This window comes from Pimephales promelas, chromosome 6, assembly GCF_988280905.1.
Source record: "Pimephales promelas chromosome 6, fPimPro1.hap1.1, whole genome shotgun sequence".
NCBI lineage: Eukaryota > Metazoa > Chordata > Actinopteri > Cypriniformes > Leuciscidae > Pimephales > Pimephales promelas.
Window position 1 is genome coordinate 27,430,046 of NC_142774.1, and position 18,757 is coordinate 27,448,802.

General features: G+C 43.9%; 2 protein-coding genes across 17 annotated transcripts in view; one reads left to right on the top strand and one right to left on the bottom strand.

Moving 5' to 3' along the window:
* The window catches only part of lrba (LPS-responsive vesicle trafficking, beach and anchor containing), a 299,224-nt gene extending 297,034 nt beyond the window's left edge, over positions 1–2,190 (top strand). For all 10 annotated transcript variants that reach the window (XM_089132308.1, XM_089132310.1, XM_089132311.1 and 7 more), the window contains one exon: positions 729–2,190. In XM_089132308.1, coding sequence (XP_088988434.1) covers positions 729–819 — 91 coding nt within the window. In that variant the 3' untranslated portion in view covers positions 820–2,190. The remainder of the gene's footprint in view (positions 1–728) is intronic.
* Positions 2,191–6,400: 4,210 nt separating this feature from the next.
* Positions 6,401–18,757, bottom strand: part of slit2 (slit homolog 2 (Drosophila)) — a 107,514-nt gene continuing 95,157 nt past the window's right edge. For 6 of the 7 annotated variants that reach the window (XM_039693712.2, XM_089132319.1, XM_089132321.1 and 3 more), the window contains 4 exons: positions 16,989–17,143; positions 16,587–16,875; positions 16,280–16,488; positions 6,401–7,953 (listed from right to left, as the gene is read on the bottom strand). In XM_039693712.2, coding sequence (XP_039549646.2) covers positions 7,709–7,953; positions 16,280–16,488; positions 16,587–16,875; positions 16,989–17,143 — 898 coding nt within the window. In that variant the 3' untranslated portion in view covers positions 6,401–7,708. Of the gene's footprint in view, positions 7,954–8,218; positions 8,260–16,279; positions 16,489–16,586; positions 16,876–16,988; positions 17,144–18,757 lie in introns of all 7 variants that reach the window. The other variant, XM_089132322.1, reaches the window with a different exon arrangement.

The following is an 18,757-nucleotide window of genomic DNA, read 5'->3' on the forward strand; positions in this document are numbered from 1 at the left end:
TGCTCCCATATACTAAAGTTTTTAGAGATAAAACTCTTTACATTCGATTATAATGAAAACAAATCTCAGAGAATGGTTGACTAGGTACCAATGTGTTAGACCAAAGGTTCATTTTGTTCATGAGTTGTCTTTTAATATCCTTCTTCATACTGGCCGCAAACTTTTGAATATTAGTGTATTTTTTGTTTTGTTTTTTTTCTGGTCTTATTTGGTACAGTAGATACATTAGAAAGAATCAACAATGTTCCCATTTTTTTTTTTTATAAATGTAACAGCTTCCTCCAGAAAAAGGCTCCAGTAAAAAAGAAAATGGAATAATACAATAAAATAATTAAAAATAATAATACTTATAATAATAACATCTGTCTGGAATGTAGTCTAGCTTGAATGTGTCTACTAGTACTGATTGAGAATAGAATGACACATAAAATACATATTTTGACAATTTGAAGCCTTTTCATGTACTATTTCGTCTGCCTTTGGTGAACTTTTAGTTTCTACTTTGTGTACCAGACTTGATAAGGTTGTATAATTGGGATTAGCAATGATCGCTGACATTTCGAAGTTGTTTGAGACAAAATGCCAAAGATCTATTCTAAATGGGAACAAATAATCTCTAAATGAACTCCAGCAATCAATATATCTAAGCAATATTTATCTGAGACTTACTGACACGTCTCTTTCTCCTCTTTCTTCGTGAATCTCTTTCAATTCATCGCCCTTTGCAGATGCATCATCACCGGAATGGCGTCTGGTAGCATCGTTCTTTTCTACAATGATTTCAACAGGTGGCACCACGAATACCAAACTAGATACTGACCAGTGACGACAGAAGGGAACACAGCAACCATGACAATGGAACAAGCGAAGCCACCGCTTATAAAGGCACTACCAATAGTCATGAATGTATTCAAAATATTTCAAGAAGCAAAACTATTTTTTAAAGATGGCATTGCTATATTTTGTAGATCTTATGGAATTTCTTACTATATAAGTCCTAGGGGAGGGGTTATATACCTAATATTTGGAGGGGAAATGATCTATTTTTAGCAGTCAAATTCCGTTTTCACCTTTGCTCTAGTGAAAAAGACTGATCTGAGTGGTCAATAGCTAAGTGACTATATTTACTTCTAGTATCTATCATAGATGATTTTTGTGTGTGTGTAACTTTGGGCAGGTGTGTTTGTTTGTTTGTTTTTTTCAGTTGCAGTGATTAATTTAGCAGGGTGTCTCTAAATTCCATGTTTTGTAGTTTAATAGCACAGTTCCTGAAGCTAAAAGAAAGCTGCCTCATGTTTGGGAGAAATAAATCACTCTTCCAAGTGGAACTATTCAATGATATTCCAAAATAAAATTAGATAGCTGTCTGCAGACATATCAAGGCATCCACTTTAAATGTTCACTTTATAAATGGAGAAGTGGCATTTTCTAATGAGAGCTTTTTTTTTGTAAACATGAATGGACTTCTTATGTGATCATGTAATGATGTCACTTTATAAACTGAAGGGGCGGAATCTGCATATGAACGGAGAGTAATGTAGAAATTATATTATCCTTTTGGTTGGAAAGAAGTCGTTTGGGGTGTTTGTATCTATCTTTTTATCGTTTTGTTTGTGTATTGTGAGCTCCATATCAATCAAGTGTTCCAGAACTAAATACATTTTTCTTTTCTTTGAGATGCAAGAGATAACAGTAGATTGAGGAGGGGGAAATATTCATTTCTGTTTAAAGTGTCATCAAAAGCGTTGTTGAGATTTCACCATTGTGCTTTTACCCTTTACCTTTGTGTATGTAGATCTGAGTGTGGACAGAGCGTAATATTATTAGGGATAATACTTATTTGGATATTATAATAATATTATGGATGATTACTGGGATCTGTTAAGGTGAGCTCAAAACTGAAATTGGGGGGAATTAACTATATATGATTCATAAAAGCCAGCTCAAAGTATAACCCCATAGATTACACTCAGGGCAAGCAGTGGAAATACAAAGAAACGTTTATTTCTTGGTTCGAGTCAACTACAGTGTAATTTTGACACTGACCAATTCTGTTTGATTCAGTTGTTTTGTTTTAATAATGCTATCATTACTGTAATATGTTATATCTCAGCTAAAATCGAATGAGTGTCGTATGACGTGTGTGATGAACTCAAACAATAAAATGGCATTTTGTACCAATAAAAAAAATTTCAAAGAATTGTTTTTGTAAAGACCTTCAAATCCAGGGAAGCTAAGATCTAAGAATTAATATTGTAAGAAACTTGAAAACTGGTATTTTTGTATCATTAACATGATACTATTATATATTTATTTGTATATTAAGTTTTAGTTTGGTCAAAGTAGGCTAACTCAATTGAAACTATATATTAAACATTAAACTTTATTTCAGTTGAAGTTAATGTTATTTGAAATTATTTATTAAATGGTTTTAGTTGATACCCATGCTTGAAAATGTCATGAAACTCAGATTAGGTCCAAATGTATTTGGGATGAACAAATCACATGCAATACACTGTGTTTCCGCTAGAGGTCACTATAGCTCAGTAGGGAGAAATAATCAAATAGGCGTACACCTGATTCAGTTCATCGGCTCTAGTAGACTCCAACGCCTGAACTGGGAGTGTCATGCATTATTAAATTAGAGACAGCTCAAATCTGTTTTATGCACTAAACTTAAATGAGATGAGATCATAAGAAATCTGAACATTATGCCAAATTATATATCTACATATATCACAAGGGTCTAGGTTTGATTTTGACTGGTGGGGACATAAAAAAAATATCCTCCTGCCTTTATTTAGATATATTGTAGCCAAAATTCGTAATGGGAGGGGTTTTTTTAATAATATTTATTTAATGTTGGAGTGTCCTTGACACAATTGACAATTTTGGGTACGCAAACCAATTTAGCTTTCTGTACTTAAAGTAGCTTAAGCTTTCTGTGCTTCATGCTAAAATAAGTAAGCAAGCATACGATGAAAACTGAAGAGAAGAAAAATGTTCAGGGATTGACGTAAATGTACACAAGCAACGCATTCTCACCCCAAGGCGTCACCTTTGACCATGCTTCAATATTTGACGTTTTAGGCGCCCTTTAGCGTCACTTACATGACGCGATCCTACGGCGTCATCTAACTGACGCTAAAGGAAAGCGTCAGTTAGAGGACGCGGTTAGGTTTAGGTGTGGGGTGGGGGTAGGGTACACGCGATCCTAGGGCGTCATCTAACTGACGCTAAAGGGCGCCTAAAGCGTCAGATATTGAAGCATGTCCAAATGCTTCCCAAGGTGTCAGTTAAGTGACGCCTTGGGGGTGAGAATGGGCTGACACAAGTGAATAACCTGTGTCAAGAAAGACATTAGGCTATAGAGCATAAACCGAGGTTTGTTTGCAATAGTGGTATACTCGCTAGTGTGCTATTTATCATCTTTACTGATTGTGGTAATAAGCAAGTGTCAAGGTAACATTTGTAAAAAAAAAAAAAAAAAAACTAACTAAGCAAACTAAATTGCTTTAGAAAGTGTTGTGCCCAATTTCGAGTCACCCTCATCTTGTTCCAAAGCCTCTCGTTCATTTTCGCAACACAAATTAAGATATTAATTGGAGTGAGCCAGCTCTCAGATTTCGTCAAAAATATTGTAATTTGTGTTCTGAAGATGAACAAAAGTCTTACGGGGTTGGAACAACATTATGGTGATTAATTACTGACGTAATTTTCATTTTGGATGGTTGAAAACTTATAAGCGATTGTTACATTCAATTAGCACGATTTACTTTGTGTTCATCCGCGCTGTGCTATGTCGAAGTACAACTCGCATAAAGTTGATAATTATAATAACTCCAATTAGAATAACTGCAATTGTGGCAAAAATGACATGATTGTAACCGCGTGCACATCTCTGTATCCCCCACACACCATTTACTGCACACAATACACTGTAAAAAAATATTTTCATGATTAGTAATCACAACATTTTTTTTTCTTTTGTCAAATCAACTTCAAAAAATTATTTAGTTCAGATAACATATAATTTTGAGTTTCTGATGATTAAATCAATCTCCTTGATTGTATTAACTCGCTTTTTCAATTTCAATGAACTTAAAATTTTAAGGCAACCAGGTTACTTACTTTTTTAAGTTAAACCAACAATATTTTTTTAGTCTTTATTTCTCTGATTTTGAAAACTCTTCGCAATCGACTTAAAATGCTTCCAAGATCGACTTGTCGACTTGATCGACAGGTTGGAGATTCCTGTAACGTTACTGTTTTACGGTCAATGACAAGAGCTAATCAGCTATATCTCACAAACATAACAGCGCATTTACATAACACACAAAGCCATAACACAGCGAGGGAGAAGAACTAAGTTACATGATACAATCCAACTTTTACACCACTGACAAGGGAAAAGTTACTATCACTGTGTTTATGGCTTCTAGCTTTCTGCGGCTTCTCTTTCAAGGTAGTGACGAAACGCGCTCTGTAGCACCATTTGTTCGCTGTCGGCTATGGTAGAAACATGACGTCACAATATGTCAACCTTCATAGAAGGGGGTGCGTGGTTATTTAGATATAAATGTCTCATTCTAATGTAATAAAAACATTACGGTTTATTAAGTAAGTTCTTTATACACCACTGAAAACATAGTTATGAATGTCATATTGTATTTCTGTTAATAGATACTCAAAATTATTACACATTGCACCTTTAAATATAACAGTGCATCACCACAGTGTGTGAAAGGTTACAGTGCTTCATTAAAAAAAAAAAAAACGCTATCTTTTCATTAAGAATGCACAAAGCCGTGAATTAAACACCAGGACATCTGAATTTGCTGAAAGAAAGGCCTGGATAATGCAATGCAACTAAAATGAGTGAGTAGTTTTGTGTTTTTACATTTTGGGCTGCTGTGCCAAGATCATTGCATGCGGTTTATTATTGACATTGGCTGAGCCTTAAATTTGTTCAGTTCTGGTTATGAAAAGTTGTTGGGTATAGACTACATATGGCTACATTGTGTCGTTGTGTCTCATTATACTGAAACTGAACTGTTGTTTGTTTTCATAAAACTATTCATAAAGCGTAATGCAACTATTACTTTGAGCAATAATATCAGGTGATAGAGCACTGTAATTAAATGATTAGTCACATTTATTATATGGCACTTTTTACAATGCAGATTGTTTCAAAACAGCTTTTTTTTCCCCTTAAAAGCAGCAAAACAGTGAAATAATGAATTGTTTTCCTCTGGCCAATAAACAAACAGTCTATTATGATTCAGTCTTCAGCATTCAGAATATTTATGGATAAATAGTCATTCATCTCAATCTATTGCATTTTGAAATGGTAATACGTTGTTGTTATATTGTGTCATTATGAACAGGGGGGTTTAATTCAATGAACAAATGGCCTTATTTGTGTATACAAAGCAATTGGAAAAGTGGAAAGTGTTGCAAGAAAAAAGAAAAAATATATATATATCACTGGTTGTGAGTTTTGACATTTGAAGTCTCATTTGAAGTGATTGTAAAAGAAAAAAAAATAATAAAAAAACATCATAGCCTTAAAAATGCAGGCCTTAGACTGTCCTTAATGTTTTTGCTTTCACTATACTTTCTATGGCAAGCCGTTTGAACTTTTATTAATTTCCAGGATATGAATTCTTAATATCAACAATTGAATTCTTGATATCAAAAAATGTAATTGTTGATATCAAGAATTCATATCCTGGAAATGAATAAAAGTTAAAAAGGCTTGCCATACACTTTCTGATTGCTAGCCTATATGATTTGTTGTAGCTTGCTGTTTATATTTTCCACTCAAACTGTTTTGATTAGAATTGTTATTGCTCACATTATTTGAATTGTTTCAATTATTTTGATGTTAGCCAAACCATAGTGGTATAATACATTTAAAGCGTCAACCTTTGTTTACATTTCGGTAAGAAGGATTTAGATGAAGCCTAGCCAAATAATAACTATCAAAAGCTAATTAATTAACATCACACAGTTAAAATGCCTTCTTTTTTCAGATTAGTAAGATTCGTCGTTCATTTATTGTGTTTTAGAGACAATTTAAGCAGTTTATCCAAGATGCTTTGGTGGAAGATTTTCATGAACGTTCAATACACACGTTTGGTGTGCCAAATAACACCGGCGGAGGGAGCCGCTGCAATGAGACGCAGCAATGAGTGAACTATATCGCCACGACGCCACCTGCTGGCAACATTGAGATTTAAAAAAAAATTAATTAAATGATGTGCTGAAAATCACTACCACAATGGCGTGTGCCTTGTTTATCTTATAAGTGTGGCGCAAATTAAGGAGCCAGACTGAATAGCCCTGATGTAAGTGTTGTAGATGTGTGTACAAATGTGTTACATACAGAGAAACAAGCTTATAGAGGGAGGGGACATCTTTATTCATTGATCAGTAAAACAATTTGCTCAATGAATGAGCAACGTCCTCTACAATAAACATCATCATCATCATCATCATCATCATCCAAAGTCTACAATACCAATTAGCAGCAACATGTTAACATGGGGGAAACAGAGTGGTAACAAAGTAGTATCATTTAGAAAAAGTCACAGTTTTTCTTTCTATCTGTATCATTAAAAAGGATTCGCAAGGAGGATATTTTAAAAAGAGGTTTATTGGCGACTATGGACGCTACTGTTATTTTTTTGAACTATGGCATGTGCTCTATACTGAATACATGGGGAGATTTTAACTATACATTTAAACTCTAATATAAAGCACGTCTGTGTCACCATACAAATTTTTAGGAGATTCGACAAAAATATACAATGCTTTCACTTCACATTTGAAGATTTATAACACCACTAGGTTTTTTTTTTTCTCTTTTTGTTTATGGTAAATACAACAGTCCCATTGGTCAAACCAACCAAATGAAGGAGACACAACGTTAGTTATTCTACTCAGTAAGCTATGAGTGATTTAAATTGGTAAGAGGAATATAAATTAATATATATTAAGAAATTCCAACTGTAACTCCAAGGAAGCAAAGGGCTATACCGAGTATAAGTAATGTGACGGTATGTTTGATACAATAAATACACATGGTTTATAATGTGGCAGAAGAGAGCGTGTGTGTGTGTGTGTTTGTGTGTGCACGCATGCTGGAAGAGATCATCCGTGTACACTTTGTGGGTAAGGTGTGTGTGTGTGTGTATAGAAGCAGCTATGATAGTGTGTGTTTGGTGTGTGAGGAGTGACCTCCTCTCTCAGCGAATCCCCCTGCAGTCTCCATAGTGATACTTTATCTCACCTTCACAAAGTCCAGGTGAAATGAGTTACGGCAGTCCAGAAAAACAGGTAAAAGAATGGCACAAAGAAAGACGCAAAAAAGTGAAACGTGTCGTCAGGGTGTTTTTGCTTTCCATTGTGGTCTGAGGTGATTTTTCCAAACAAAAAAAAAACAAATGTAATCAGAAATGTCACAGTACCTAAAATGATGGCAAATAATAATAAAAAAAAACCTCTAAAATCTATTTTTTGTCTTTTTTTTCTCCACTTCATAATAAAAAATAGGTTTGTTCTTTATCTTACAGTAATCCATTATCTCCTTTGAAGGAAAAAAAAAAAAACATTAGTCCAACACTGACAAAAAAAGGTAAAACGGGGGACTTCAAACAAGGGGGAGGGGGGTGGGAGGTGAGGATGTATTTCTTCTTTTTCGTTTTTAGGATGGACATTTTGTGCAGCCACACTTGACGACCTTTTCCACCTCCTGTACAAAAGAGGATCCGTCTGTGCATTGGAAGGTGTATTTCCTGCGTTTGCTGCGGAGAGGGGCGCAGCAGGAGGTCCCGTCCCCACAGCTGCCCCGACACTCTAAACGGGAGACCTTCTCTGTGCTTTGGCACGCTGCGTAGCCCTGCTGCGTCTGATAGTGATCTCGGACCCGTTCCCCCCGACACGCCATCTCTACAGAGAGAGTGAGAGAAAGATTGAGCACTATATTGCATATATAGTATATCAATCGTGTTTGTTTTGTTTTTTTTTTCATGAAATTTTTATTGGGAGATTGAAAGGTAACTCCTAAGAAAATACAAAGTGTGAAAGTAGAAAAAGGTAGAGGAGAGACGATGATTGTAGGGGCTGCAGGAATATGGGTGTCTCAAAGCTCGAGGTTTATTAGTGACTCAAGAAAGGAAGAAATTGAAGATGATCACTGACATGCATCCCTCACCTGGCGGACCTGAGTGGGGTCCACACCGCTTTCAGTAGCAGCTTGAAGGTTACAGGAAGTTTAAAAACGAACGTTAGTAAAAACAACAATAATAGCGTAGGATTAGCTCCTCACAGGGTTAGCACTTCAACAGAAAAATAAACAGAAGTTTAGAATGAAAGCACAACTTAACAACATACTGTGGAGGAATTAAAGACATTTTCGAAACATGCGAGCGCAAGTTCCAGTACAGGTACCAGGAGTACCTGTCTTCATGGGAAAAATGAGACCATGCATACGCTGTTTTAAACGTGGAAAAATGGACCATATGTTCCAGATGACATGACTACTAGTGGTGATAAAATGCTATGACTTTTGTTTCCTATTGAGAAAATTAAAGATTAGAGGAGAAAGTTATTAGAAGATTTATGCCCCGTTTACACAAAGGGAAAACGCAGATATTTCCCTAGGGTTTGGCCTCTCATTTACACAAAAACCCTGATTTTATCACAGGAAACGATTATTTCTAAAAACTCCAGGCAAAGTGGATATTTCTGATAACGCCGGTTCCCTATCGTAGTCACTTCGAGTTACGTCAGAAGTGACGGAGATTGGGGGTTTCGCATAGAAAGCCAATCCTCTTCGAGTATTAAAACACGAGCCAATGGCATGCAATGCCTTGGGGCTGCGGAAATTTGCATAGCGTACTCCGCCCTACTCCGTGAGTATAAAAGGAGGAAGTGAACGCAACCGCAGTATGTTTTCGCTTCGGAGCCAAGAGAACCTCTTCACTCCTGAAAGCACTGTTCAAGACTCTTCGAGACGAGCGTCCTCTTCAGTGTTGGTGTGACGGCGGTACCCAGCGAGATTCTGCATCGCCTGCGATCTGAGCAGTGGTCTGCCAGACTTTGCGCTTCTCCCTGGTCGCTTCAGCGCTGAAAGAGTGAATTTCCTCCTCTCATTGAAAGAGCTGCACGCGCACGTCTTTTTAAAGACGGTTCGCCCGTGCTCTTCTGGGTGTGATTGATTTCTGTCGTCATCTGATGGTCACGATCGCTGCTTTGTATGCCTGGGCATTTCAGCATGCAGCAGCAGCGTTCGTGGATGACTCATTTTCCTTCTGTGGGAACATGACCATCTCTACACTGAGGTCGAGACTCAATGATCTCACTTGAGTGAGAGTCCCGGTCCCCCCCGCTCGATCGGTTTCCTCCATAGGGGGCCCGTCGACCCGGGGACCTGGTGATTTACGGTGATGGTGTGGGATAAGCCCCGACGATTCCTCGGGCCACACCTCCCGCCTCAGTGCGAGAGCCAGCGAGCGTTAGTTCGATTCAGTCGGTTGCTTCTTCGGTGGCACCGGCTGCTTCGGGCAGCGCTCCAGATGATGATGCGATGTCGATCACAGCATCACTAGGCGGGCTTGACTCCTCGGGAAGTGAGGATGCGGCCGCGTTGCCTCCCTCGGGAGCGTCAGCGCCGCCGTGTCTGATCCCGCGATGATGGCCGTGCTATCTCGGGCGTCCGTGAGCATCGGGTGGGGGTGGAACTCCGCCCCTCCCCGATCTCTCGCGGCTGAATAATTGGTTTTTGGGTAACGCTGCCGCCTTACGGCCACGGCCAACCCCAATTTCCTTTTTTCCCCGAGTTGCATGCGGAACTGACACGCACTAAAAAATAAAAAAATAAAAAAATAAATAAATAATAAAAAAAAAAAGCGTGCTTAGTTCCCCGCCCTTCCTCCCCTCGGCGATGCGGCTGTCTGTGGGTACGCTGGGGCTCCCCCGGTCAACCGGCGGTTGCTCTCAGATGCCCCTCCAAAGCCTATGGGTTCTCGTCGTCTATGGCGGCGCGATTCTGTAGAGCGGCGGGACAGGCAGCCTCCGCCCTGCATATGATGAGCACCTACAAAGCTAGCTGCTCAGGAATGTGCACGAGGAGGTGACGGACCAAGCGAGCTGCGAGCCTGTCGCCTACCTTGTCCTTAAACGGGTCACGGAGGCGGTCGCTCGCTCCCTTGGTCAGGTGATGCCCACCGCTGTGGTCCAGGTGCATCATAATGTTCGGCGGTGCGGTCCAGGACTTTGCCCAGCACTTCTCGACCGCCTAGGAGCAGACGAAGGCGGTTTCTCTGCCCCGACGGCCAGCTGCTGCCTCCAACCAGCCGTCGGCTCGGACGCCTCCGCCAGCTCGCCGCCGAGGACGCCCCCCTGCGGCTCCCTTCCCTCCCACGCGGCCCCAGCAGCAGCCTTCAGCCGGTTCGCGTCGCGGAGGAGGCCACAGGTAAGCGTCCCAAGAAAAGAGCCCCCCCTCAGGCCGCGTGCCCCGCTAGATGCCAGGCGAAGCGATGTTCCTGAGGCGGGCCGCTCAGTGATAGTGTCATGGTTTTTCTCAGGAGGCGGTGGCAGGGCCCCTCCTTCCCCGGTGGAGGGCCGGTGGAGAATCTTTTGTTCTAGCTAGCTCCCTGAGCTGGTTGAGGAAAAGCTGACACTGTCATTGAGCACACAGACTGGAATGAGCGCGCACGACGTCCAGTGCGTCGCCCCGTTCATTCCTCTCTGTCTCGGAGGGCGCGGAAGGGTGCGTGTGTCGTCCCCGGGCTACGCCAATCCCTTCCCCCTCTGTCGCCAGACCCCCGGCAGAACAGACCCCCGTGGAACGCTCTGCCTTCCCTGGTCTCTTCTGTCGGGGAGCGGGTTTCGACGGTGCATCCGGACGGGGTAACTCCTGCACGCATGCCGGTCGACCCGCCTCGCTGCCCCTCCGGGGGGACGTCTGTGGTTCGCATGACCCCGTTGGCTCACTTCCTGGAAGCCTGGCTAGCGCTTCCCGGGGTTCCCGCTGGGTCATCAGAACGATCGGATTCGGCTACGCGATTCAGTTCGCACGGTCTCTTCCCCGCTTCAGGGGAGTTCGCTCCACGATGGTTGGTGGCAATGCCCCAGTCTTGAGAGCGGAGATTGCGACCCTGCTGGCGAAGGGTGCAATCGAGACGGTCCCTCCAGCCGAGGTGAGGTCCGGGCTTTACAGCCCCTACTTCATTGTCCCCAAGAAAGACCGGTGGGTTACGACCGATCCTGGACCTGCGCATTTTGAACCGTTCTCTCCATCGACTACCGTTCAAAATGCTCACGGCCAAACGCATTTTCGAATGTGTTCGGTATCAGGATTGGTTTGCAGCGATCGACCTGAAGGACGCGTACTTCCATGGCTCCATTCTCCCTCGACACAGACCGTTTCTTCGGTTTGCCTTCGAGGGCCAGGCATACCAGTACGCCGTTCTCCCATTCGGGTTGGCTCTGTCCCCTCGCGTCTTCACGAAGATCGTCGAGGCAGCCCTTGTTCCCCTTCGCGAACACGGGGTTCGCATCCTGAACTATCTCGACGACTGGCTGTTACTAGCACACTCTCGAGCTCAGGTTTGCGAACACAGAGACCTGGTGCTACGGCACCTAGCCCGTCTGGGCCTTCGGGTCAACCGGGAAAAGAGCAAACTTTGCCCCGTGCAGAGGATCTCTTTTCTCGGCATGGAGATAGACTCGGTCGCCATGTCCGCGCAGCTCACGAACGAGCGCGCGCACTCACTGCTGGCTTGTCTTCGACAGTTCGAGGGCAAGAGTGCGGTTCCACTGAAACTATTTCAGAGGCTCCTGGGGCATATGGCATCCGCGGCCGCGGCAACGCCGCTCGGTTTGCTTCATATGAGACCGCTTCAGCTGTGGCTTCGCGATCGAGTCCCGAGGTGGGCATGGCATCGCGGCTCGCTCCGAGTTCCAGTGACTCCGACGTGCCGCCGATCCTTCTTCCCGTGGTCGAACCTCAGCTTTTTACGGACAGGGTCCCTATTCAGCGAGTTTCCAGGCATCTCGTTGTCTCCACGGATGCGTCTACCACGGGTTGGGGTGCCATGTGCAATGGGCATGCAGCCGCCGGTTCCTGGACAGGAGCCCAGCGCCTCATGCACGTCAATTGCCTCGAGCTGTTGGCAGTACGGCTCGCCCGGCACCGCTTCCGAGCGTGCTCTAGGGCCAGCATGTGCTTGTCCGCTCAGACAACACTACGGCAGTAGCGTACATCAACCACCAGGGGGGGTCTACGCTCGCGCCGGTTGTCGCAGCTCGCCCGCCACCTCTTGATATGGAGTCAGAAGCACCTGAGGTCCCTTCGTGCAGTTACATTCCTGGAGACCGGAACCGGGCAGCCGCGAGCTGTCCCGGGCCCGTCCCATCTCCGGCGAATGGCGACTCCATCCCCAGTCGGTCCAGCTGATTTGGGACCAGTTCGGGGAGGCACAGTTAGACCTGTTCGCCTCTCGGGACTCGTCCCACTGCGCCCAGTTATTCTCTGACCCGCGGCTCTCTCGGCTCGGATGCGCTGGCGCACAGCTGGCCACGGGGCCCACGCAAGTGTGCGTTCCCCCAGTGAGCCTCCTTGCACGGGTGTTGTGCAAGATCAAGGAGGACGAGGAGCAGGTCTTGCTGGTAGCCCCCTACTGGCCCACCAAGACGTGGTTCTCCGAACTCTTGCTCCTCGCGACAGCACCTCCTTGGCCTATTCCTCTGAGACCGGACCTACTCTCTCAGAGACGGGGCACTCTGTGGCACCCTCGTCCCGATCTTGGAGGCTGCACGTGTGGCTCCAGGACGGGACGAGGCAGGTTTGAGTTCGCTGCCACCTGCGGTGGCGGCAACCATCACTTCCGCAAGAGCGTCGTCCACGTGACACCTTTATGCGTTGAAGTGAAACCTCTTCGTCAATTGGTGTTCTTCTCGCTGAGAAGACCCCCGGAGATGTTCGATCGGAGTCATGCTTCCTTCCTGCAAGAGGGGTTGGAGCGCAGGCTGTCGCCCTCCACCCTTTGGATTATGTCGCGGCCATTGCCGCGTCTCATGATGCAGTGAAAGGTAAGTCTATGGGAAGCATGACCTGGTCATCAGGTTCCTGAGGGGAGTGAGGGGGCTAAATCCGCCTCCCTCCCCTCCTGCCCTCTGGGGACCTCTCAGTAGACCTGGGTGCTCTGCAGAGGCCTCCCCTGGAGCCTTTGCAGTCGGTAGAGTTTTTGCCCTGTCCTATGTGACAGCACTCCTGATTGCATTGGTATCCATCAGGAGAGTAAGGGACCTGCACGCACTCTCTGTTGACGAAGTGTGCCTGGAGTTCGGGCCGGCTTACTCTCACGTATTCCTGAGACCCCGGCCTGGATATATGCCCAAGGTTCCTACCACTCCCCTCCGGGACCTGGTGGTGAACCTGCAAGCGCTGCCCCTGGAGGAGGCAGACCCAGCCTTGGCACTGCTCTGTCTGGTACGTGCTCTCCGCACCTATGTCGACAGAACGCAGTGTTTCAGGACCTCAGACCAGCTCTTTGTCTGTCATGGGGGGAGCCAGAAGGGAAGGGCTCTCTCAAAGCAACGGCTGTCCCACTGGATAGTGGATGCCATTGCTTTGTCTTACCAGCAGCAAGGCCTTCCGTGCCCCCTTGGTGTGACGGCCCATTCCACTCGGAGTGTAGCCTCCTCTTGGGCTTAGCGCACGGCGCCTCGCTAACAGACATCTGCAGAGCTGCAGGCTGGGCGACACCCAACACCTTCGCCAGATTCTATAATCTGCGAATTGAGCCGGTATCCTCTCACGTACTCGTTTCGGCCAGTTCTGGATCCGCTCAGGTGTCTTCGCTTGCTCGCCACTCCACTCCCCGGACTGGATAAGTGCGATATTTCCTCAGTTCTTCCATTGAAGTCTTGAGTCCTCCAGCACCGACGATGCGGGCACCACTGCGTTGCTCTGGATGCTAGCTAGGTGCCTCCATGCGCACGGTTCCCCATGGTAACCGTCTCATGTGTATTATCCACTGTAAGCCTCTCTGAGCATGTGTCTTCCCTTGGCAAGCCATCTGCCACCCCTGGAGTTTAAATCAGTAGCCACCTGCGGTTGGTACTCCAGTGTTCCATATGCGTTCCTATGTGGCCATGTGTGTATCCTTAAGTCCTCCCTTCGGTAGGCAGCTGGTAGCATGTCCCCTTCGGGATATGTTTCCCAGTGTACCTTGGTAATCCTGTGTCAAAGTCGGATCCCCAAAAAAAAAAAAAAAAAAAAAAAGAGGTAAGGCTCGGGGGTTCAGTCTTTCGCAGGGCACTGGAAGACAGCTTGAAGATGGCGTGATGGCACAGACCCCCAATCTCCGTCACTTCTGACGTAACTCGAAGTGACTACGATAGGGAACGTCTCGGTTACGTATGTAACCCTCGTTCCCTGAGTAGGGAACGGAGACGTTACGTCTCCCTGCCACTTCTGCTGTATCGCTGGGTAGAGGCCGAGTTCAGTCTTGGCTCCTCAGCGAAGACATACTGCGGTTGCGTTCACTTCCTCCTTTTATACTCACGGAGTAGGGCGGAGTACGCTATGCAAATTTCCGCAGCCCCAAGGCATTGCATGCCATTGGCTCGTGTTTTAATACTCGAAGAGGATTGGCTTTCTATGCGAAACCCCCAATCTCCGTCACTTCTGACGTAACGTCTCCGTTCCCTACTCAGGGAACGAGGGTTACATACGTAACCGAGACGTTATGTGTTGCCGTGTCAACTGGGAGAAACAGGGTTTTAGGTTCTCAAACGTCACATTATGCGCCAGAAAATGCTTAACGTCATGTGAGCACCCAGTTTGGTATACAGTAGGTAGACAAACAGAATGTGGCTTTTACCGCGGCGGTAAAATTTGGGGTGTATTTAGTGCCTTTAGCCACTAAGAGGCGCTACAATCACAGACATTGAAAAGTGTCCGTTTTGGTACCAGATTAATTCAAGTGAAACGTAGTTCAATTAATTAGGCTAATTAATCACAATACTGATATTAAATTGAATAAATAATGAAAACTTAAAACAGTGCAGTAGAAACATATTAGGCTACATCATTATGATGCCGTACGACTGCGTATTTATGCGGGTTGATGTATGAAGTTATGTGCACAATGTTATTATTAAAAACAGGAGGGGGGGAAATATTGGTTTATCTAAATACTAATTTATCTATGTGTAAATGTGGCCTTAAAAAATATTTTTATGGAAAATGTCCCAATTGTACCATAATTTGCACGAGTAGCTTAAATGCACTGCAAGTGCTCTAAATTATATATAAAAAATGCTATAGTCTCTAATTAAAATTCAATTTGAAATCCAATTTTAGGATTTTATTATATTACTATACTGACCAACACAGCGCAGTCTCATACCAAGACGTCATATAATGGTCTTGTGACCATACGTCAACATCCGCCTTTTTAGGGTACCCTTAAACGTCGGTTATGACGTTATCGGATCCTAACCCTACCCCAGACCTAAACCTACCCCTAAACCTACCCCGTCACCTAACCGACGTTAAAGGTAAAGCGTCAGTTGTATGACGGCCCGAGATCATCATCTAACCGACGTTTAAGGGTTGTTGACGTATGGTCAAAAGACGTCCCAAGACGTCAGTTATATGACTTTTCGGGATGAGACTGTATTAACCAAGACTAATTTGTCCACCAAGTCTATAATATAGCCTATTAAATATTATCAGCTTATAATATCATATTTTTGGCCAATAACTGAAAAAAGGTCCATATTCAGATTATTTTGTCAATTAAAAACAAAACCAAACAAACACTAAAACCTATAATGGTTATAGTGATTTTGGCCACCATAATACACATATACAAATTTTGAGATTTTTTCAAAAGCTTACTTCTATCAATGTTATTAGATTAATGATTTTAAAGATGAATTTTAAATAAGCAATAGATGACAGCAAAGGTAAAAAAAAAAAAAATAGGAAATGAGCATGAGCACAATTAAAGATCAAATATCGACCAATATAGATACATTTAAAACAGCACAAATAACGTCCGGTAATAGATATGGTACGACTACTGATACAGTGTGCATCCCTAGGTGGCATTTAGGGAAAATTCTTTCCTGCTGCTTGATATAAAAGTTGACAAAACATTATTTCAAATTTCTTGTGGCTACGACAATATTTTTCAAAACTGTATGCAATGTCACATTTTTCTCTGATAAGATCAGGTTTCATTGAAAGGTTTCATACCTCTATCACAGCTTTGCCCCGTGTAGCCGCTGTTGCACTCGCAGTAGGCTTTCCCCAGCCCAGACACGCGACAGCGCCCGTGTTTACATGCTATGTACTGACAGGGACTCAACTGCTCCTCTTCATCACACAATACACCTGCAAAGCCTGGATGACAGCGACAGCTGTACGAGTACGAGTTTATGGGCAAACAGGAACCGTGGATACACCTGAGACAGACACACACACAAAATGACAAAAGAATTAATTTCCACTCTAAAATAATGAAACCAGTATGTGTGTGTGTGTGCATTTTTCGGTCTCTTACTTGTTCCCGTCACATGGGTTGTTGATCTGCTGGTCACACAGAGGGCCAGTCCATCCGGCCTCACACTCACAGCTGAAGGAGGATTGTCCGGTGGCATGGCACTGCCCGTGAGCGCAGATACTCCTCTGGCAGGGCTGGCAGCCGGGCACCACCCCCTCCTGCAGCAGGAACTGAGTGAGGTCCTGGAGCTGATCATTAATGTAGAGGTTCCGGATACATCCGTGGAAACTAGAGCCGTTCCTCCCGGAGCTCTGACGCAATGAAGCCAATCCAGACTGCTGAGGGATTCCTGAGAAAAGAAAGCTTTTTTTAATTGCTATGAACTAATATTCTGGGAAGATCCAGAGTTGGAAGCAGACCTAACCACGTTTCAAAGTGACCGCTGTGTTGTACTGTACATACCCCCAAGGTAAAGCGGAGCAGGGCTAGGTGCTGGGCTGGGACTGCTGGCAGTGTTGATGGATTTGGGGCTTCCTCCATCAATAGACAGTGACAGAGACTGATCCTTTGCCACCAGCTCCACTACATGAAAACTGCCATCATTTATCGTCTCAACACTAGGGAGAGAGCAGAAGTGAACAGTGAGGGTAATCTCAAAATAAGAGTTTAAAAAGGGGTCAATAATTGAAAGTCCCTGTTAAGGCAATTCTACAAAAAAGTTCTAAACACATTATAAATGTTACATATGTATTGCTAAAACATATTACAAAGACTGTGAACTGTGAAGTACTGAAATGTGTGTACAGTTTTTCACCCTTGCTATTTTACGGATTTTTTGGGCGGGGCTAAAAAAGGGCTCGATGACGCACTGGAGCCCAAGAGCTCGTGCCACACGCCCCAACTTTGGCTGATCCATAGACAGGGGCTGATCTTTCCCCTAACAATAGAGCACATTTGCATTCGCGAGTTACTGTCAGTACTATTAGTTACTACAGTCTACAGTTTGCTAGCTTGCTATGCCTTTGACAAGGAAATACATAGGCTACTACCTGGATGCGATCATGTACAAAACAGATCGATGTCTTTATTTAAATTTCCTAAAAGGTGATCACATCAAGAAGAGGTGGATAAATTTTGTGTTGAGCCAACCTTGATGAAGAACGGAGGATCACCGACAGCAACACCCGTCTCTGTAGTGATCATTTTAATTTATAAACTTTCCTCAGAGACAACTGGCATTCACTGATAATCCGATGCTGCTGGTGAACGGGGCCGAAACGACTATCTTCCGCCTCAGCGTTCATCCTCCCATTCCGAGACCAGTTTCACCTAATATCATCGTCTACAGCTTTCCCGCGAGTGGGCGTGGTTTCAGCACAGCCAGCGAACACGCCCCTAGCGTTTGAGAACAGAGATAACTGCTGATTTTTTCAAGATTTTGATAGTCTATTTTATGTACTTGCCGGCTTTTTTTATCATTCAAATTTGGCTGGGTGGCTAATATCACATTTTTCTGTGGTATGACAGACTCAGAACACACATACTTAATTTTGACTTTACAGGGACTTTAAAAGGGGTCATGAATAGAAATCTTTTTTACATATAAGAGATCACTGTACAATAAAAATAACCTGAGAGTTCCAGAACCTCCAAATTACCTTGTGTTTCCAGAAACAGCTTTTATTGAAACCAAACTCAAACCAAACCGACTCGTTTCGGATTTTGTCACATTATTATGTCATAGTGCGATGAAAGGACACCTCTGCAGAAGATCAACGCCTACTTCTACATCATTGCCTTTTTAGCCCCACCCACCAATTCACACGTCATGTAATAGTAAATAAGAGAGAGACACAAATTCAGGAATACTCCAGCATTAAACGGTTACAAGAGTCTTTGAAGTGCCACATTGTGTCTTTGCATTGCCTTCCTTGTGATCCTAACATTAAGAAAGTGTGAATGACCTTTTTTTTTTTACGAAGTTCCAGTCAGATCGTGTCAGTAAGACATGTCGCGTTGTTTGTTCGCTTCGTTTTACTGCGGATTTGTTTTTAAACTACACTGTTCGGTGCAGGCTTCTCAGAAAGACAGTGGATCTGACAGTAATGTTGCAACACACAAGTCTGAGTAACAGTATTTTTACCATGTGTCACTAATGCTTTGTCTGAGTATTTATACTGTAGCACCACAGTCAAACTGTGAATAGTTGTGATTTGCTGTTTATTTAGTAC